General features: G+C 32.8%; 1 protein-coding gene across 5 annotated transcripts in view; it reads left to right on the forward strand.

Annotated features, from left to right (window-relative positions):
• The window catches only part of LOC149799071 (uncharacterized), a 38,153-nt gene that overhangs the window by 14,106 nt on the left and 642 nt on the right, over positions 1-23,405 (forward strand). The window contains exons 2-7 of one of the 5 annotated variants that reach the window (XM_089958053.1): positions 1,682-1,765; positions 7,768-7,845; positions 9,679-9,821; positions 11,106-11,192; positions 18,335-18,631; positions 19,168-23,405. The exon at positions 19,168-23,405 is cut by the window's right edge and continues 642 nt beyond it. In XM_089958053.1, coding sequence (XP_089814179.1) covers positions 7,809-7,845; positions 9,679-9,821; positions 11,106-11,192; positions 18,335-18,592 — 525 coding nt within the window. In that variant the 5' untranslated portion in view covers positions 1,682-1,765; positions 7,768-7,808 and the 3' untranslated portion in view covers positions 18,593-18,631; positions 19,168-23,405. Of the gene's footprint in view, positions 1-1,681; positions 1,766-4,921; positions 7,307-7,767; positions 7,846-9,678; positions 9,822-11,105; positions 11,193-15,906; positions 15,995-18,334; positions 18,632-19,167 lie in introns of those variants that run through there. The other 4 variants (XM_089958055.1, XM_089958052.1, XM_089958051.1 and 1 more) reach the window with 4 other exon arrangements.

Raw genomic sequence — 23,405 nt, forward strand, 5'->3', positions numbered from 1 at the left:
GATGAATCTGTTCGCGATTATCAATAAAATTCTTATGACGCACGTGTACCAAAAGCAACATGGTTGAATCGAATTACAAGTTCAAGATACAAGCAAATATGTTTTACCTGCTGAAGCGTTTATCGAAGTAGAAGGAGATATTCTAAGAGCAAATGATACTGCATATGCTGATGTGGTTAAAGTTGGTTTTTTAAATAATGGTATTATGTCATTATTTGGCATCGCTACTTACATGATTGATGGAAGAAATATTGAAATAATTCAAAAAGACGTTGATGTTGCTAAAACAATGTTAAATCTTGCAAGATATTCAGAGGATAAGACATGATATCCTTTGGATTTTGTAGAAATGTCAGAAAGGTTATCTTTGGACCGAAACATAAAGTTGTAATAGTGATAAAGGGTACTAACAAATATGCAACATTGCGGCGTATTGATGATGGTAAAGTAATATTAACACAACTTTCACTGTGGATGCCAGTAATGACTCCATCAGTTGATGAAGAAGAAAGATTAATTAGTTTATGAATTCAGGTGGAAAATGATTGTCATCATGGTTAACAATGACAACATATTCAGAGTAATCTTGTTGGGTTATATGCATATCATATAGCATCACAACAAGGAGTTTCTGTACCAAGACAAGCATATATATATATGCTCGTCTGATCTTTACTTTATGTTTTTTCATCAATGACGATACTACACCAAGACATTCCTTGCCAGGATTAAGCTGTAGCAACAGTGGAGATCATTGACCACCACGTTGATAAATTCGTTCAAACGCAGATACAACTTCAGTTGCTGTTTTATTTGATAATGATTCTGCTTCTTTATACCTACTTGCAACGTCAAAGACAGTTAATGCGTATTTATACCTTGATTGGCACATACAAATTGTGATAGTATCATGTGGTAAAAACAAAAGATCTGCTTGATGAACTTCATTAGGAGTGCTGACATTAAAATGTGCGTACCGAATTCGTTTAGGTAGTGGTACTTAATTTGACATATTGTCTGTCGTGCTAACCACGCTGCGGCGACATCGGCGAGTTTACTAATCACTGCTCTACCTTTATAGCTCCTCTTGGGCTATAATAAATCGATTCATTATTTCAATAATCGGCTGATTAATTACCAGCTCTGAATAATAATTTACCTTTCATCGCAGATCTTATCAGACAATTAGATATTGATTCTTTTAAATATTTTTTAATGAAATTTAATGCATGAATCAACTTCGCTTCTGCAATATGTGTTTGCTGTAAATCTTTACTTTTATAAGCTATATCAAGAATATGACATGCTTTATCAATAGTGTTGACTGGATATTAACCAAGTCTTGCTTGATATAGTTCATCAAGTCGGATATCAAGTCGAGCACCAGGATCACAATAATTATATCCAGAAAGGTGTTTTTCTCCAGGGTATTTAGTCCATGGAGTTCCTGGTAATTTTCTTAATGTAATAGCGATATCACCACCGCGAGTACAATTACTGGTAGAAATAAATATATATTTTTTGTACCACATCGCACACATGTTCCTGTGAGTGCAGGCTTTATATGTTTTGTTATTATTGTTGCTAGTCCACGCGTGGATGTAAATGCTCTACATCAAACACAATAGAGATCTATAGTATTTAGTATATTTATATAACATGGATGTCATTGATTTTTCAGCGACACGAAAGCAAGAGCCAGTCAAACATCATCTACCGCTACCAAATTATATCTGAATAATAATAATAGGTCCATCTGGAAGTGGTAAGATTCAATTATTACTTAATTTGATAATGAGATGGCTCAAATGGGATAAGTTGTATTTATTAGCTCCGTCAGTTGATGATCAGAGACGCTACAATGTTCGTAAAGATTTTAATGAAAATGCAAAAGTATTGGAAGAAGATAGCGATGACATTATTAATTATTATTAATATGTATACGATGATGTAATGCTGGACAAACAATAAAATCCAGCTCGGATATTTTCTCGAGTCAGACACAAAAACACGAATGTTATTTATGTTACTCAGCGGTACACACATATACCTAATGTGTTCAGAAATAACTGCAAAATGTTAGTTGTGTTTAATGGAGTTTAAAAATTCTTTTCAAAAGCACAATCTACACCAAACGGATATAAAACAATAAATGTATATGATCCTCGATCACAATATCATATAAGTCTCTCTTATAGACAAGACACGGAACTTTTTTGTAATCCTGACAAAAACTCATTGTCACCCCCCCCCCCGTCACCCTCATGATTCTGCACTGCAAAGATAAAATGAGATCCGGTTCCCCAAAATACTAACAGCCTGATCTTGTTTTCTTTCTTTAAATAGTCCCCTCTTCCAGTACAAAGTGCATACGTTGTTGTTGTTGTAAAATTACATCAGCCGTACCATTATTGGGCCACTTCTTCCACATCCTGGTTAATTACGCAGTGCACTCTTAAACAGATAGAAGAAACCCATAGTGTAATAAGGAGATACGGGGACGTATATTAGTTTTCTTTCAGTTTCAAAGATGCCGATCTTGTATATATGTGATATTATTTATTGAAATATTTTTTTCTTACATTCATCAAACACCATTTCTTAAAAGCAAAATGTATTATCAAAATGAAATGTAATGGGTAGGATGGGTATTACGGTGTTTCGTTAATGTATTACTTTGCTCTCATATCCTGAGATGCCGAACTCGAATTTATGTGATATTATTTATGTTGATTACGAATCACAAATTCTTAAAACAAATATGTATTAAGAAAAGGAAATGTACTAATGTCAATTCAAACTCAGCTTCCAGCCATATTAGTTTGCGTTTTAGTTCAAATCGGTCCACTGCGTCTAATCTTAAAAGGTGAGGGGAAAATTTCTTCAAAAATAAAACCTCATGATATTATCATCGCTAGCAACATGTGAAACGCATATACGCTAGTTAAACAGCGTACCTGGTTTCCGCCCGTAGCTTCTGATAATGCTCTATGGTAGAGATGCGCGGAATTGCTGGTATACCGTGATATTTATATCTGTTGGAACGTAGCACGGTACGTGTTTACTGTACTATACTGGTACTTCGTTAGTTTTCGTTAGTGAGGAATGTACTCAAATTACCCAGAAAACTCGTTACCAATGTTATCTTCATTTTTCGTGACTAAATAATTGCCAAAGTTATTACTTGCTTCTTTACGAAATATTGTTCTTGTCACGGATTGATTTCAAACATTAAGAATATAATTATTAACCTTTAATCACACTAGACAAGTATACAATATGTCAAAATGGAGCCTGGATGGGCTGTTGTGAACAATATTGGAAGCAAATAGGACTAGAAAGAAGAAGAAAAGTTCATTTTAATAGCATATGTTTATGTGTTTAGTACATGTATTCCTTTGCAAGACCAAGAACTAGCCTGGATTTTTTAGCATAGGTATTCTGTTCTGTTTTAATCGTAGTGCCTCAAATGTACTAGATAATTTCTCTTGTGCTGAGTGAGTGTTGTTATGTTCTCTCTCTCTCTCTCTCTCTCTCTCTCTCTCTCTCTCTCTCTCATAACAGCCAGTCCCAAATGTAAGCGTCTCATTTAAAGCTTCCCTGCCTATTATATCAATAGTGTAGCATGTAAATTGTAAGCTTCCTGTGCACACTTCCTATTATAAGGGCTCTTGGTAACGAACAATTCAGTACAAGTGGGTGGGGAATTGTATTCTACTTGTGAAAATATGGTTACAAAGTATGGCAAGATTGATATCCGGTTTGTTTCAGTTAAGTATCATGCACCTTTAGAAGTAAGAGTGTAAAAGAATAGCGTATAATAAAAACAATTTTGTTCGTAGACCGATGCAGTGTACAGCAATACAGAGTATATATGTGATGAAAATGAAATGCCACTGACACTGTTGAATAATCAGTTTAGTTGCAAATAGAAGTGGATTTTGAACAAACTTTGGAGAAATTCAATATGAACTCTTTTTTTACACACACTTTTTGCAAAGAAAACGGATTCTTGTCATTACTAAACAACCTTGACAGTATTTCCTAAAAAGCATGATCCAAAGGTTTATATTGGCCAAATAGCAGTTTATGATGACGACAATAACACATTTCTTCCTGCATTTTGATATGATTTTAGTCAAAAATATTATCATGTTCGCCAAAATCAAGAGGCTAGAATATACATATTTTCTGCTGACATGTCTTTCTGATCCTGCTGAACTGTATATTGTACACCAGTTGGCAAATAAGGTTTTTAATCTTAATTAATTAGTCAATTTTTAATCTAAATTTCTCATAATTGCATAGTAATTTTGCCTGACATGTCTACTACAGACTCAGTCTATAGTACTCTTACCTTACATAAACTGCTGACTAGGAGGGAATCTATTAGTGATTCGATATGATCTCTTAGTGATTCTGTTATGAACATGGATCATTTAAGAACTTGTTATGAATACTGATGGTTTATATCATAACCTTCTTCTCATTTCTTGCTATAAGAATTATCATTTAAAAAATGTCTTTGTCCATCATGAGAGAGAGAGAGAGAGAGATAGAGAGAGAGAAGAGAAGAGTTATGGGCTCTCTTGAAAGAGGGTACCACTAATAACGGTGTAAATACGGCTACATCTTGGGCAAATCTTGGCTTGCGAGAGGTAATCGGGATGCGGTAACGACAGAAGCCTGTTTGAGTTTCTGGCAAAGGAACTTTATTGAAATACTCAACATATAAGATTACATTCCAATATCAAACTATATAAGCTTAAATTACGGGTTTAAGAGATACATATAAAACTACGATATTCTTTCACTTACCAACATGATACATTTGTATAATATCTGCCTTTTAGAATATAATACAGATAATTAAATTTCGAATAAATTCACGATATCTAAATAATCTAAAATTCTATTTTTCAGACCAATACCGTAATTAAAATATGTTTTACTGAATTTATTCTAAAATAACAACATATTGAACTCTATTATTTGAAGAGTGTTTTATTTCTAAATTAACTATTACTGAGTACGAAGTTGTTAGCGAACGTTGCTTTTTACTATAATCAACAAACAATATAATTACAATTAATTATATGTTCTTCAAACAATTAAACCTTCCAATACCTTATATGAAAGAATAGTACAGAAATATGAAATAATAATCTAATGTTGAAACGTACTGATGTTAGATTAACATCTTAAATCTAAAAATTATTAAAACAGTAAAAATCCTTATACTATATGAAAAAATGTACATAGACGATACTCTTACTTGTAACGACAGAAGGTTGTTTGAGTTTCTGGCGAAGGAACTGGCGTGTCCGTGGGCTGGGGCTTTTTATATCAATTTTTTAGGACAAAGCCAAATATGGACATTAGCCTAGTTCTTGTGTTTGCCAGAATCTCAAAGTGAGGCTTTATAGTTTCTTACAGATTATCGTCTGGGTCTATGTACGTCGCTACGTAAGTAATTCTGCAAGATCAGCTCATTTAGCCATCTAGAAAAATCTTTGGAATTTGTCTAGTTTATCTATCTACACAACTTACCGAATGTAGTATTTTTGCTGACTTTATGGTACAATGGAAATGTATGTATAAGACGGATTTGTATTTGTTCATAAGGGGCGCAATGTTTATTAAATAGTATATAATTATAATACCGAAATAAATGGATTTAATCTCAGTATAGTTTAATAGAAAATTACTTTCAATATAATTAAATCAAAACATACTTTTATTACAATTTAGAGAAAATTTCAATCTTATCATTAGCACTAAAAAATTCTGTCCTAATAATACCGTCCGGGTCATTTGAGTCGAGTCTTCGAGGCTCGAGAGAGAAAAAACTTACATTCATAAAAATAAGGTAAAAGGTGAAAGATCAAAAAATAGAATAATAAAGGCATTGTGGGACATTTTATAAAGTTCAAAAATACAATGAGAAAAAACTGCCAATACTGAGTAAAATACAAAATATACAACGAGAAAAGCAATGCATGTATTCAGTAAAATACATAAGGTACAATGAGAAGAAAAACCACTGCAAAATACTCAGAAGAAATACAAAATATGCAATGAGAAAAGCACTGAAAAATAGTCAGTATAATTATACGCAATCTACTTCTTCGACTAGGCTTGTGAAATAATTATAACACCAATATTTGCATGCAGTTCTTGTTATCTTTATTTTTCTTTTTTTCTATGTTATTTTACTTTTTTATTTTATTTTTTTATACATTTATTTTGTATAACATCAGCAGAACATATTTATGGGCGACTATGGTTATTATATTGCTTCAGCCATGTGTGGTGAAAAGAAATCCCGTTCTTATGGATAGTACTAGTGGGCCGATATTGAGTTTATCTTCCTATTGCAGATTATCAACAAAGAAATATCAGCAACAATGAAGTAAAAATGGTTGCGAAGAGAATGTCATAAGAATTTGGTACTAACTAGTAAGGAAAGTAACAATTTTAGCGTTTTTTACGTACTACCTTATAACCATAACATCTATTCACTTGCAATCAAACATTGACCTTCGCGTGTATGAAATAGAAATCGCGTTTTAACTAACCTAAAAGCAATAAGTGAAAATCTCATTATAATCGTAAACTGTTTTTTTTTTTGTGGTCTAGTACAACATTAAAATGGGCGTGTATTACCTAATTTACATGTGACGTAGCAAAGAGAATGTATCGCCGTTATCGTTCCATACAAAGTAGACGTAGAAGTTAGCCGTATGTAGGCCAATAGCTTCTCATGTCGTATGAGAGCTATGCGACGCCGAAAACTCGGTTTCGAGTCATTGCTCCGACACTTTGACTAATTTATCATTTTGGCATACATATATACATATATAATGAACAACACGACAACATCAATCGATGTTGCCTAACCAGAGAAGGTAGCATCTCTTCTGACTAGTCTGAAGGCATTAGAGCGGTTTCTATGGCGTTATCGCCTTGACACAATACCATAAGGTGGCACACATTCATACGATTCAGATGAAAACATAAGAGACAACCCTCAGTAACATTATCCAACCCTACTGAGCTAACACAATAAACATCTGCATCAATATGTTTGAGACGGCTAGGCGGAAATTACAATTCTACCTAAGACAGGCGAATACGGTAAAACATTGTTAAATGTGTGTAGGCTACGAAACGTGTATACTGTGGTTTCAGATTTCAGTACATACAGGTTTGACGTTGACGCTTAGTCTGGAAGGCAAGTTAAAGTCGGTAGGTTCATTTACTCTCTGTAGTAGAAACCTTAGCTAGCGTGATGAATGTTACTGAAGTAGGTATAGAAAAAGTTATATGTTACTAGTTAAGAAATTAAACACAGCATCAATTGGATGAGTTATTTGGAAATATTTTGAAATTAACGCACCAACCTTGTAATTTTTTGTAATTCAAGATACAAAATATGATATAGCAAAAACAACTACTTTCAATATAATTTAATCAAAACTTACTTTTAATACAATCTAGAGAAAATTTCAATCTTATTATTTGTACTAAAAACTTTTGTCCTAATATTACCGTCCGGGTGATTTGAGCCGAGTCCTCGAGGCTCGAGAGAAAAAAAAAACTTACATTCATAAAAAAATATAATTTAGAGAAAATTTCAATTTTATTAGTTGTACTAAAAATTTCTGTCCTAATAATTCGATATTATCTCTTTCAGTTATGTTTAAAACTTTAAAATACCATTACTTAATCTTTCAAAGTAAATGGCATTTTCCTGTATTTTTACAGATCTACGATTCTAGTCTATTCATTGGAGCAGCGTTATTAAAATGTACACCAGCATGAATGTCCGGGATAACGTCCTTCGTAAGTACGATGAATTCTGCAATGGGTGTTTAGTGTAACAAATTCTCCCCGTTGCTATAATTTCATGTTAGAACTGCAGTCTAAACTGCTTACTGTTTTGCATAGCGTTATAAGTCCATTCAAAGATAACAAATCCAAATAAAAAAATCGCAACACTAAGGAAGAGATAAAAGTAATCCTTATTTTGCTGATAGTCAAATTGTCAAGATAGCAAAACAATCTATGTTCTTCACAAAGGCTTTATTTAAATCATAGGTACCATATAGTGTTCACTCTTTTATGCTTTATCTACAAAATGCCATAAGGAATAAAAGTTAGTAGCTTTCTTTAGAAGAAGACGAGATTGGCATCTGCACAAACGTAATTCAAAGATTTGATCATATCGACTTCAAAACAAAGGCACACGTTTTTATCAGTCGACGTCAGGCTGGGTAATGTAACAATTTAATGTTAAAATATACAATATGCAGTAGAATAACTCATTACTACATCTGACTAGTAGAATTATTTCTTTGCTACTGTTCTTTTTTAATTTAAGCGGAATTATTTATGTAAATTATTCCTTGGATTTACAAAGTGCTCATTTATACTTTTTGGACTCAACCACTATTTTGAAATAATTATGAATTCATTTAGAAACGTTTTGAATTAGGCACACCAACACTATTTCAGACTATTGGTACATGAACACATTCAAAATTGGAATTGATTCGGAACACCACTGGTATTCATTAGGAACATTCTATAATTTTAGGCATGTGATATAACTTTTAGGACAACTTGGGATTTAGGTCACAATGCTGTATGGTCTTTTATAATGTTCGCTTTGTATCAAAGAAAATAAATAATTTGTTGATTTGTTTTTACTAAACTTGTTGTTTTCACTCTTTTCTGTTGCTTAATTTAAGACAGTAAGTCGTAACATTAAAATATGTGCAGACATTTAATCTTCAAGTTTGACAATTTTCGTTTACCTAAATATGTTCGAGGTATTTGTAGAAATATCATCGAAATTTATTGATTAATTTGATTCCGATTTTTCATGACTGCTAGGTTTGACCTTTTTTAAAACGTTTCTCAAAAATTATCTTCTTGCTATCTCTTTATGGTTACATAGGGAGAGGATATCATCTCCAAGTCACCCAACTCTTCAAAATGAAAAATGAAAATCCCGACTACAGCTAAACTAAACCAATTTATAATATTCGTGGCTAGTTTTCCACAAATAGTTTTTCTAATGGTCACATGTAATTGTCTGTTATCTATATCTGTATTTTTTTCAATCTTGGTTCATAATTGTGTATATATATAAGTTTCGCTCATAACTATAATTTTTCTATATTTTATTTAATTACATATAGGATACGCTCTCAAAATATATTTTTCCTAAAATTGTAATTTTCATTATTAACCAATTATGGACCACCTAACCCGTAAATACCCTATTATTTATTCAACCATTCTAGGATGTTTCACAGTTCTTCCGCATAATTAGTACCGTGTGTCCTATAGTAGATACCCGTATCACGTAGACCACGTGACTTTCGTCTGTTTCCACATTTTGAAGAATCATGATCACTTTGGAAGACAATTAAGCTCCTAAAAGTCAACACCAACCGCCTACGGCATCGATTTTTTTTTCAATATTTTAAACAGTCTGTGGTATGTGATTTTATAAATCAAGTAGTTCCTTGAGGATATTTTCCGAAGTGATTTCCATCCTGACGGTTAGGAGAATGATAGCCAATGTTAAAATATATAAACAGTAGGTCCTAAAATTATTTATAACTTCTCTTTTTTTCTCTTTAATTTTTTAAAAAAATCTTTTAATAGGAGCAGAAATGGAAGTGAATCCCAGATTACAGAATGCAATAGTGGTACATCATATACTTCAAGCAGTTAGTTCAGTGGTTTTCCTCATTATTCATGCAGCAGCGTTGATAAATTTGTCATTGGAGTTGACGATTCTCATTTCGGTAAGAAACTGCAGTCAGTGTTGTAGCGTTAGTCACATGAAGCGCTGTATTAAACTACTACTACTACTACTACTCTTACTATTAGTAGTAGTTTTAATAGTAGTAGTAGTAGCAGTAGTATCAGTAGTACTTGCCCGCTCCGGTGCCTAATTGGTTAGAGCATTCACCTTCGATGCAGTAGGTTGTGGTTTCGAATTCTGACCGAATCATACCAAAGGCTTATAAAAAATAATAATAACAGCTGCCTTTCTTGGCGCTCAACATTAAGAGGTTATTGTTAGGACTGATCGGCCAGGTGTCAAGATAATGTGACTGGGTGGGACTTGTTGCCACATGTCTGTTTCATGCTACCCCAGTGATAGACATCACCGTAGTCTGCCGCACTGCATATATATTAGCGATATGACTGAATTTGTTTTAAAGTTAGGTTAAAAATCCAATCACACACACACACACACACACACACACACACACACACACACTACTTCTACCAGCACCACCAAAATAGCGACATATAACACATCCTTACCTTTTATTCCAGTAGTCCGCAATTACTACAAATTACCGAGATTAAATACCATTATAAGTATCATTAATTACCATCATCAGTAAAATATTATCACCATCCTCAGTGTCATTAATTACCATAATCAGTAAAATAGAATTACCTTTTTAGTACCTTTTTAATTACCATCGTCAGTAAAATATAATTACCACCATCAGTGTCATTAATTATCATCATACGTACAAGCAATTGCCATCATAAGTAAAATTAACTTCGTCATAATATCATCCTTCGCCATCAATTTTGTTTCTTTTCACTCCATTGATCTTGCCAATTTCAGTGCAATACCACCACCTCTACTAACACTGTTACTATTACCATTTCCAATTTGACATTTCTCCTGTATTCATACATATTTTTCTACACGCAAAGTGCAACCTAATTCCATAGTAGAAACAACTTACAGGGAGAAAATTAATGTAGGAATGAATCCAATGTATGTATGTATGTATGTATGTATGTATGTATGTATGTATGTATGTATGTATGTATGTATGTATGTATGCATGCATGCATGCATGCATGCATGCATGTATGTATGTATGTATATATGTATGTATGTATGTATGTATGTATGTATGTATGTATGTATGTATGTATGTATGTATGTATGTATCGGTCAGGGACTGCATCAAAATTAAATCAGAAGCTGAAATGCAATTTATAATACCAATGAGAAATCCAATCAATCTTCTACTGTGTCAATCTTTTTGTTGTAGTTCGTCATCGTCATTGGCTCTGTATATACGTTCATCATCTACTGGATTGCATCGAAATGCAATTACGAGGACCTGCGTGCTATTCTTGTAAGTATTCATCTGATACATGTTAAGTTCCAGTAACGATAGCTTTATCCTTTATATAGAATGCATATCCATTCCCCATTATTAATTTTTGAATCCTTGATTTATTGAGTTAATCAGAATTGGCCATAAATCCTTCCAAAAAGAACTGATAAAAATTCAATAGTGAATCCATCACTTCAAGGACTGTTTCTATTACTTATTTTATTCATGGATTTTGAAGCTTCAGCAAAAATGATTCTACTCTCTAACCTGTTTTTCATCTTTTGTCAATTTGTGAACCTCAAATCTTCCAACTGCCTCTTCTAGTTTTATTTGACTTTTATTATTATATTCTGTACGAAATAATGTATGATATAACTTTTTTTTTACCCCGTTCAAAACTTTGCCGTGATTCATCTCTCTTATTCGTTATTGTTTCATTCATACCATGTCTTATTTCCATGGTAAAATGTTTTGTTATTTTGTATCCTTTTTCTATTCATTTACTTTTTGATTCTAGATCCATCCCTTTAACTTTTTTGGTTTATTTTGTTCGAGTCGAATGTTCAAGTATATCCAAACTGAATGCACTGACATTGTTTTTAATATATTTTCGAAAATGTTCAACTTCCTTCAATAGTTTCCTTTTTCTTTATCTTCATCCTTTCTTCTGTAAAAGGAATGTTCTGAGGTGACAGCACCGATTTCTTATTCAAGGATTTCGAAGACTAATTCATAATTTAGATTATTACTGTTATTATTATTATTATTATTATTATTATTATTATTATTATTTGTTGTTGTTTTTGTATGCAGTATATATATTTCTTATCTTTTTATTTCCCTTTTCTATACATTAGTGGTCGTTTAGCATCGAATTATTGGATTTCTAGAAAATTTGTCTCTTTTTAAACCATATAAATTGAACGGTGGGTAAGGGCAGCAGGGACGTGTGTATTCTTCCTATCAATAAAACTTAGACATTCTTCATTATTAACAAAAAAAAATCTAAGTGTGCCATTTTAACTGGCTTTTCTGAATCAAGCTAAAGTCTGTGATTTTCTTCCTCCAGATCCAGTATTTTGTCTGTTGCTTTAGGGTTATTTATTGTTCCGTAGTTATATGCATCGATGTCACTATTTTGAACTAAGTTACAGTCTGCGTAGAGGACAGAGGAAAGATTTTTTTTATATTCTTTGACAACTGACAGGCCACACTAGAAAATATTAGATAATCTTCATTTTGCCAATACATATTAGTAAGCGCTTATATTCTCAATGCCCTTATCAAGAGCAGTTATACTTACTTAGCGTCCTTAACGCGTCCTTCAAGCGTCCTTAAAGCGTCTATAAACTTGTAAATCCCTTCTTTTTTTCAATATTTGTTTCGATTACTTTTTGTAAACATTGTATGGAACTTGTTATTACTTTCAAATTCCAACACAGTTTTTCGCTTTTGGTCCTCTTGCGTTAAAAGACAAACTGCTAACCATATTCCAAAAAAAAAGGAAAAAAAAAGAAAAAAAAAAAAAAGGAAAAAGAGTAGCACAGTTCTTACAAATAAACCCATAATAGATACATGATAATTTTTCGATAAAGAATTATATATTGTGAGGGATCCACGCAAGAAAAAGATTTTAAAATGTTTACACTGAAGAGGCGATTAAAGTACTAAAAAACGAACCAAAATGTATAGTCTAGGTCTAATTTTCACTTCATTTTAGAAAACGAGGCACGATCAATTATTATCTTTAAAATAATCCATTTGATAATCCATCTAGGCAATGACTATTATTCATAATATTTGATCTCCAGAGGAGATACATTGCAATGCATCCACATGATTCTTATGTAAATGTATACGTACTTTAGAATAATTCTTTTATTTATGCCATTGTTACGAGTTTATGCTTTCAATATAAATAACAGCCAAGATCTAATAGCAACGAGCTTTGCAAAATTCAACAAATATTTATTTCAATAAAATCAAAATTTTAAATGTAATAAAAAGGAATTAAATCCAAAAAAATTCCTAGAATTACAGACACAAGTCCTAATAATTTAAAGTCCTAAATAATATTCAGTAGAAGTCCAAATTAAATCCAAAGCTGAAGGTGATGATGTGTCTGTGTAAGTTCGTAGAGTGTTTATGTGCTAACAGTCTTTTGTTGAAACACAGTAACACAGTAATATAATTCCAGGTTTAAATTCACTATAAACTCTACTGAATGTCTCTGTCCAAGAGTATTATTTTCCTCCCAGATTATGTTATTTTCTGTATCCAGCTTATCGATTCTTCGAAATTGCTTCAAAATTTATTCAGGTAAATTTTCCAAATCATTCCACTGATCACCAGTCTCTTTTGAAATATTATGCTTTAATTCTTCTAATATTTTTAAAGAGAGTAGACACTGATTTTTTGTCTCTGTCAGTAAAATACACATTCCAACGACTACTTAAACATGAATAAGAAAATTAATACGATGTGCACTGTCAACAAATCTAACACTTCTTATATTTTCATAGGAAACAAAAATATTTTATAGTTCCCAAAATATTTCTTTACAAAAGAAGATATCCTTCATTGTAGAAGACCGATCTTAACTCTATCACTTCCTGTTTCAAGTCATGAAAATCCTGGATTTTTGTTACGATCAACGCAATATTATTCACACTTAGTTAGCCCCAACCACCCCCACCCAGAGAAAATAAGAAAAACAACAAGCTATCAAACTGACAACTAAACGGCAAAGAACAATTGTTGCAGATTGATTTAAGGGACCGCGGACAAATGAATTTCATTTTGTTTTATTTACTTAAAAACTGATCTCATGCAAAATCGTTATGAGGACTAGTACAACATATTGAAGTATTAATGGTTAAAGAGTGTAAATAAAATCAACCGGTCATTTAGACAAAATCAAATTGCAATTGAATACAAATTCCGATTTATTTTCACTTGGTCGTAGTTATTTACAGTCTAATGATCAACATGGATTCAATATGATAATTTCCCAGGAATCCCATTTAAGTTCCTAAGTCCAGTTAGTTTAAGCTACATATTGGTTAAGGTTACAAATTATATAAATATTATGCTAAGTATGCAGTAGAGAAAGTTATTTATCGAAAGTGAATCAAATGATAGCATTAATTGGGTTACATTCCTAAAATCTCCAAGATGCAGATACTCTTCCATCAGACTCGAATAATATCTTAGCAAATTCTGATAAACTCTCTTCATATAAACATATGGAAACTGACCTCCGCCTGAAAGATTATGTTAAAGTCTCGTGTAAACATACAGACAAATATGTTTTGAAAAAAGCTGAGAATTTGAAATTGTATTTATGGAAACAATCTAAAAGGATTATCAGAATCATTCAGTATTTTACGACATTGCACTCATGAGCAATTTCATATTGAACTCACGTGTGCTCAATAGTGTATTGGGGACTACTATGTAAACAAATAATTTACACTCTCGTAGTAGACGCTTTACGTTTTGGTTGATTAAATTTGTTTCTGAATGAACTAAACAAGATGTTTCGTGGACTGCCAAGTACCAGCTGTTTTGACACATCCGGCATTAACTGTGTTTATGCAATGTTTTCGATGTAGGTTACCTATAGACACCAGACAGGTCCTTACAAATAACATGCCAGTGACAAGGCATAAACTGTCTTCTTTAGTTGATAATAAGAATGTCAAAATATACTTGCTTTTTTACATCCTTAATTTCCTTAAAATGTACTTTCTTAGTGCTGCAAACCCGAACCATGCCTTGGGTTCTCAAATTTGATTACACATTTCGAAATTGTACTGTAATTTCGACTATATTCCAAGTGCAATTACATCCTCCTTACTGCATTAAAAATGAAATAAACATTAAATTCCATTGCGGCTGTTTGATAAATGCAATCGGAAGACTTCATATTTTCCCCTCATCATGATTTCAAACATTCAATGACAGAAAAGAAACACACTTGCAGATATAAACACGCTTCTCCCTCGCTGCTTCAGTCCAATGTATTTCATTTAGAATTGGCACAGATAAATCCAGTCTATAATCACGAAATTTCGTTGAATCGATAAAAATTCCAAAATCTATTCATTCCAGATCAATTGAAAATTTGTTGCAATTCGCATTTATTCACAATATGAGTACAAATTTCACTTTTAAGGTAGACCAAAACGCCATTTTCTTTCAAAAGTGATGTCTAGAGCGTGCATTTGGTATGGAATACGGCATGCATTCCGTTAAGTCTAAGGTAAAAAATGACAATGAGCACATACTAAAAAGGTTACTGCGTTTGTATGGGAAAATATGAACTTGTTTTGTCGGATGGATATACTACACTCCCACCGTCGTGCTGTATTCCAAAAGACTCATTCATATTTTCCCATACAAATGCAGTAACCTATAAATATGTTCTGGAAAACTTAGATAATATCAGCAATTCCAATTTGTATGAATTGATCGCGTTTTCTACAGTCTGATAGGATGTAAACGGTCATGTGATAATGATCTGAACTATTTACCACATCAACAAATTCTACTGACTACTTCTGGTTCCCCGTTTCCATGTCATTTTGTGTGACGTTTTATCTATATCAACGCCTTACACCATGCTCTATTTAATTCTTATTTCATCTTTGCAAGAGAATCACTCATTGCAGCTTGATGGACAATTTCTTTTAGCTTTTTATCTATGTATTTTTTATTCCACTTTTTCTAGAGCCCCCACAGTGTCCAATACTTGATCTTTCCTCTCCATTCTTGTCGTATCTTGCTCCTTGATGAAGAATTGACTGACCTGTGTCTCAGTGAGTGTTTGATGGGTGGATTAGACACTGATATTGCTCGGTCTGACATAGAATTTGTCGCTATTATACTTTCTGGACCTGATGTATATTTGTCCTTACTTCCATGCAAACTATTCATGAACCTTTAAGAAGCATTTTCTTTCAAATATGCGAATTGTCCACAAACTAAACGATTTTAAAACTTTGACACACGAGCACAATATAAAAACCGAGATTTTATTCTCTTATGCTAACCTAAATAGAGAAGAAAAAAAGATCAGTTACATTTTAGAGGATTAAAATTAACTTTAAATCTATGATAATGAACATACGCATTTTCAATCAAACCGATTCCGATTCCCGCCACATTCTCTCATGTGTATTTTCTCTTGAACAACATCAAGCGTGTGGCTTTCGTGCCAGCTTCTGCTGTTATTGATATCACCGTTCAACGTACACTGCACCGATAAGAGTTAGAACTGACTGTCGTGCTGTGTGTTTTCAGCTGATGTATTTTCTTCGTGTGCAATGTTAGCTCTAACACAAAGTGCAGGCTTGCTGGACATGTTAGGATTAATATATGTCGTTGTCATTGATATAAATGGTGACAAAACATTCTCTTTGTATGAGATTAATTGATTTATTGTGATTGAAATCCTTTCATTTCTTGTTGTTCCGCTTCGCAGATATTAGATACTTCTTGAAGAGGACCAGTCATAATGCTTTTCTAATGTAATCATTTTTGAAAATTCAATGACTCAACGGGGACCATGCACTTGGCCATATCAATATTAATTTAGGTCTACATAATAATATATCCGTTAGGCTCAGTGCACTATTATTCACTGCTATGTTTTAAACCACCTCCAAGAAGAAATACAAAACAAACAACCCCCCCCCCCCCGGAACATTTGATGTAGCTAAATGTAAGGTACCGCGATAAATGAATATTACTTTGTTTTCTTTTATTACCTACAACACCTGATTTCATTCCTAAAGAATGGTACACATTGTAAGATAAACAACCACTCATCTCGGACAAAATATCATATAAACTGTGTGCAGAGTCTGACTTTTTACTTGAACTTGTCTGCTTACAGTGTAATGGGCAATTAGGTATCAGTATGAACAATTACTAAGAAGCGCATTAAACTGTTTAAGGTTAACTTAGGTATTGGTTTAGGATTACAAATATGTGAATATTATTATGAATACTGTATAACGGAAGGTATTTATTCAATGTGAATCAGATAATAGCATTAACTGGGATGCATTTCGAAAGCTCCAAGTTTCATATGCTTTTCCATCAGACTGGAATTATAACTTTGGAAATTCTGATAAACTGACCCTACATAAATATATCAAAATGGAATAACCATATATATATATATATATATATATATATATATATATATATATATATATATATATATATATATATATATATTGAAAGATAGATTTAGATCAGTTTTTTGCTATACTCTCTTAATCTGAGAATTGAAATTTCGATTTATGGCGAGAACAGATTGATAAAGGTAAAATATATTGTATGCTGTTTGACAACTATTATGACTCCCCTGTCTTAAAACAAGTACCAATAAAGTGAATGCCAGCAAGTTTTGTATAATGGAAAATATAATTTACTTCCCTAAAATAAAAGTAAAAAGTAAAATTATTGTCAGTATGGTGAATGAAATCATAAAGATTCCTAATTATTGTGTCAGTTCCAGAAGTATACAGTACCAATTGTATTCAGAATGATGTCATATATTGTCCTGATGTGTCAACAGTACAGAAGAATCACTATGATATCATCCCAAAATGTCTTTAAAAGAATTTATAGTAATTCCATAAAAGCTATAAATCCAAATGTATTTGTAATGAATTCACATAATTCAGTAACAGATATTAAACAACCAAATGAATTTAAGTAAATTGACAGTACTTCGTGGCCGCTATTATTCCAGTTAATCTGAACATTTATATCATTGTAATCAAAACGAATGATTATCTTAAATGAATCCTCACAAGATAAATGAATAACTTTCAAGATTAATGACGCTACTTAGAATGCACAATTCTGTGTAAACATTCTCATATATATGACTGATACGCATTTACTAAAACATAAGTACGGTTCATCGCCTAATCTGACCTTCTGTTTAAAGTTACGTGTAATATTTGATAATCACGCAATATTGCTCTATGAGCAAGTGCATGCGTGTAAGAAACAAAATTGAAATTTAATTTAAACATTTGAATGGAGGTAGAGATGTAAAGTTGTCATGTACATTAAGATGCATTCAATGTAATGATTTGTTTTTCAACCATATTTCTCTGGTGTATTTTATCTTATTATAGGTTCACTTTAACCGTTCACTCAGCGCGATATGGATCGTTGTCGTTCTCCCATTGGGCATCGAATGCGCAAAAGTTTTTGACGTAATATCAAAAATAACGATATTCATTATCACCGCCTTCCTGGTTCTCAGCTCGGTGATATTTGGGACCTACGGAATCTGGAAGTCAGCCCGAATAGCGGCTCTCAGTGCAAGACGTGCCAAACTCGAACACTATGATCTACTTCGTAGCACACTGTCGATCGTGGACGTGGAGTGATATGACTGCCTCCGGCCAATTATATTCAACCAATATAGAGTAAGTGCTAACTCTTTTTTCCGATGAATATACTGCACTCCCAAGGTCGTGCAATATTTCCATCCGAAAAACTCGTTCATATTTTCCCATACAATTGCAGTAAACTATAATTATCCTTTTATTTTATTGTGTCTAGTGTATACTAACTTAGCTGTAAACTTAATTAAAATACTTCTGGAACAAACCATCCATAAATATTCAGCTTCACACTACTAGTTATAAGAAGCCATTACGTTCAATAGATTCAGTTTTGGGTTTAAAAACGGAGAGATTGTTTTATTCAGTCATTTATTATACGTTTATTTAAATTTGTCCATTGTTACCTTTGCAGCTTTTGTTCATTACCAAATCTGAGTTTCTGGCTAAAATTATGCGTACAGTATTTGATAACCACACAATACTTTGATCATGTACTCTATGCGCACGTGGATGCTGGTGAGAATAACCAGTTAAATTGTATTATAATATAGTGATGAGGGTAAAGGAGTTCTATTTCATGCACATTAAATTGCACGTGATATTTTATTTTATTTCAGGTCCACCTTAACGCTCACCTCAATATGCTGTGGTTCCTTGTATTTTTCCCATTTTGCATCGTATGGTCACTATTGAATGACGGAAAATTAATCATATTGGTCGCCATTTTCGATAATGTTATTGTGCTTTAAATATTCTGAGAACAAAAAAACAAACGACAATTCCATTTTGTAAATTTAGAAGTTAGTTTAATGAGTGAGAGATTTTAGTATCTCCTATTTATATGAAATGTAAAAAAACAAGAACCTATTGTGTGTATTTCTGTTTTGTATGCTGTATGTTTTGATCTCTCAATCTTATATTGAGAGTATTTTCTAGCCTGATGTAAAAAGCAGCACTACTTTATTTGAAACTTTGCTGCTCTTTTCTGGGCATAATTTGACCCTAGTTTCCCGAAATTTTGAAGATAATATAAACAACCTAGAGCCAAAACTTCCAAAACCCCTTCCCCAAGGGAAAGGTTTGTTTCCCTGTGTGTCATTGTATTATGTTTGCTGTGTGTCTTCTTTTAATTGAAAGCTTTTATTAGTATTGTGTTAATATTATCCCTGTGCTTTTGTTTATTTGTCCATGTACTGCGTCAGGGGTTTCTTCAGCTCCGTTACAGGCCCGTTTACTGGCGAAGCGCCCTGTGACATAGCCCTTAGTTATCTACGCTCAATACTTCTTCCGGAACGCAGGTTCCCTGTCCCCGTCTGCACTTTTGTTCCTAGCTGGGTTAGTGTTAAAATCCATATTTGATTAGTAGGTTTCCCTATTGTATGGTTAGTTGTTAGTTTGATTAATAACTTGGGTATACTAACCAAAGTCAGCCTCCGAGACCTCCGGGCCCTATGACATGTGAGAGAGCAGTATTCAGCCCGCGGTCTGGCTGGAACCGCACCCCCCCCACACACAGGAGTGGTCCCCTGCCACTGGCAGGGTATTAATAGACTATTTTGCTTTCTGTAGTTTATTTCTTAGCATGGGTTTATATAGGGAGATCGTTTCGTTTTTACATGATAATTACTTGCCTGCATTACCTCATTCTTTCATTGTGAAGTCAATTACTACGTGTAGAATTTCTTCATTTGGTATCCTGTCTAAATACAGTAATTCATGATATCCCCCTTAGATGCTAATTGTTTTTGTATCTCCCCCTTTCTTTTTAATTTGCTTATGGAATTTATAAGTACATGGTTTTTGGAAAATATATCTATTTTACATAGCGGGCATTTAAGCATAATTCTGATAATATGTCTGTGCATGGCTACCTCCCCCGTTACGTCATGCAGATATTTGTAAATCAGACTTTGTATCTTCATGAATTTAATTTGTGCCCATGTTTTCCATACCTCTGCCCACTTTACTGTAATATTTCTCCACTGTACTTTTATTATTGTTGTTTTTCTAAGTTCACCCCTTTATATATTATATATGCTGCGGTCGTTCTTTACTTCTCATATATTTTTCGTATCCCAATATTTAGTTATCATTAGCCTAATATAGGCAAATTTTCTTGGTCTTTGTATTTAACGTACTGATCTCTCTATTGCAAAGGTTTTGGTTGTTGGTCCATTTATCTGTACTTTGGAAAGTATTTTGTAGTACAAGATTTGTGCCCACTTCTAAATGTGGGTCCAAAATACAATTTATTTAGCACTTATCCTACATAGTTATGCTTTAGGCGATCAAATGCTTTCTCCTGGTCGAATAATACTAATGCTCCATTGTTGCCTTGTATGTTAATATAGTCAATTTTTCTTCTGAGAGTATGTTATTTTGTATGTTTTGAAACCTTATCCCAACAACTCTGGTTTTCATTCATAATTTTCTACATTCCTTATTGATTCTTTATGCTGTTAATTTGCTTAGAATTGTGTAACCTACATTTATCAATGATTTCGGCCTCCACGTTTTCAATTCATTCTTTTATCTTTTTCCTTTTTAAAACAGCGTTATCAAAAATACGAAATTCAATTCTTATTATCATAAATAGTTATCACCTGAATATCAGCTAATGAATAAGAGATCTACATTTTAAACATTGTTTATAACTTACAACTATTGTCAAAGCATACTAGATGGACGCATGAATACATTCGCTGTTCTTCTATAGTGATATGAAGGAAAAACGCTTAGTTTCCGGAGTCACATGATGCGATTTTATCCAATCTAAATTCTTTTTACAAAGGCTTGATTAAACATTGCAATTATTAAGACGTATGCATGTTTTGACTTTCAAAGTTTAACAGCAAATTTACAATTTATCTAAGCAAAGTAACGTTAACAAACGGCTAGCATCAGTAACAGAATCTCACAGTCTTTAACAGTTTGAAAAACATCAAGTACTGATTTTAATTTTCTCAAAATGTATGGACGAAACACTTATATTTCGATATAGCTAACATTCCTAATCCGGTCAACCAGGAAACTAATTCCACAAGGCAGCATATACCCTCTCAAAAATGTCAGGATTCTTATAGAAAATATCTGAAAATTTAGTATGGGACGAAGGAGTGGACAAAACATATTAACAACGATAGTTTGCTTTTGTTGCATATAAAACTACCAGAGAGAATATATTTTCATGGTAACATAGTTCAGAAGCACCTCAGAGTCAGATGAAACATTAAGTAAGGTTATGTTTGATTTGTTTCAAATGATAAACAGGCATATTGAATTAAATGTAATGCATACTTTGTTGATTATTTGTCATTGCAGTCTTTAATATAACATCTTTCAACTAACTTTACAACGTATACGGAGACCTATAACAACTGAAAATATCAACCCTTGTTGTTCAGTTTTATAAACTCGATACTAAATGTCATATAATGTTTTCTGGGAAATATGCATATGGATCGGAATATAAATTTCCATCTTTTTTCTATCAACCTATCCTCAGCGTTATAAACGTAATGATGCTTCAGATTCTGGTCACAAACCATTGATATTCATAAGGAATTCAGTGATGGTACTCGCATGCAAATTAATTTGTTGCACGATGGAAAAATCTTTGCATTGAATGTGCTGTGTATGTTTTCTTTAAATGTAGAATTCCTGTGTACAAATTTGGCATTCAGTTTTGTTCCACCAATGAGCGAACGTTACAAGCAAAGACTTGTGTTACACAGGCAAGCTAGAATGTAAAATGTCAGTGACTTTTTGTTTTCATTTTTTCAAAGAGAAATTGTTACTGGTGATGAAAACAGTGTATCCTATTTGTTTGCACTAAAATAATACACCCAAGCCACATTCAATTCCTCAGTCAACGTTTAGCGAACTTTTTTTTTATATTTAGAGAGTTTTGTCAACTACATATTTGGAATAAGGTGTATATCCTGAAATGTTCTTATCCTGCTAGTCAATTAGAACAATATATACAAATCTGTCAAGAATTTTACGTATTTTCATCTGCAATGGCTCCAATAGAACTACAACGTTAGAATTTATATAATTCAAAATCCATTTGAAACTATAGATACATTGGATAAGGATGGTTGCCAACAAAGATACATATGTTGTATGGAAAACTCTATCTTTGTCTTAAGCACTAATGTTAAAAAACTACAGATGTGTCCATTTGTTAATCTTTAGGTAGTTTTGTTGTAAGAGAAAGACTATATCAGATAATTCTGAATCGTTATGAAGGCAATAATCTTAGAACTCAGTTTAGGAATACTGTAAACACCTATTTCTTTGAGCTGTAACATTCTATTCTTATCATTAATATTACTGTACTAAGTATTCACACGTGCTGTTGTTTATGTTATTTTGGTTTTGTTCGTTCACTTGTATATTTTCCTACTCATGAATTGTAATGTTCTAATGTTCTCTTCATTTGAAACCAAGTCTGTTTGAAGAGATGATGAACTTTAAAATATCCCACAACACCGCAGAGAGTGAGCTGTAATCTCCATTCAGGAATATATGTAATAGCTCATTACACCGCCCAGGGAGCTGTAATATGCATTTAGGAATGCCTGTAGGTGAAATTTAACTTCATGCAACGTTTATTCAGATTTAAATCTGAAGCTAACTTAGTATCAAGTTATTATTCAAGGTTACTTCTTTTTTTGTATGACTAATATCGAAACTTCTACAAAGAGAGAAACCGCATTCAGATAGTTGTTTCATCCCCGCCCATCCCTCAGGCAACGAATATACAATCGAAAACTTTCCATCTCCGCAGCCTTATGATGCTTTCATTGAAAACCGGTCACACGACGTTACGCGACGCTAAGATGCCTTCTGA

Source organism: Sinohyriopsis cumingii, chromosome 5, assembly GCF_028554795.1.
Source record: "Sinohyriopsis cumingii isolate HCF-2022 chromosome 5, ASM2855479v2, whole genome shotgun sequence".
In the NCBI taxonomy this organism is placed as follows: domain Eukaryota; kingdom Metazoa; phylum Mollusca; class Bivalvia; order Unionida; family Unionidae; genus Sinohyriopsis; species Sinohyriopsis cumingii.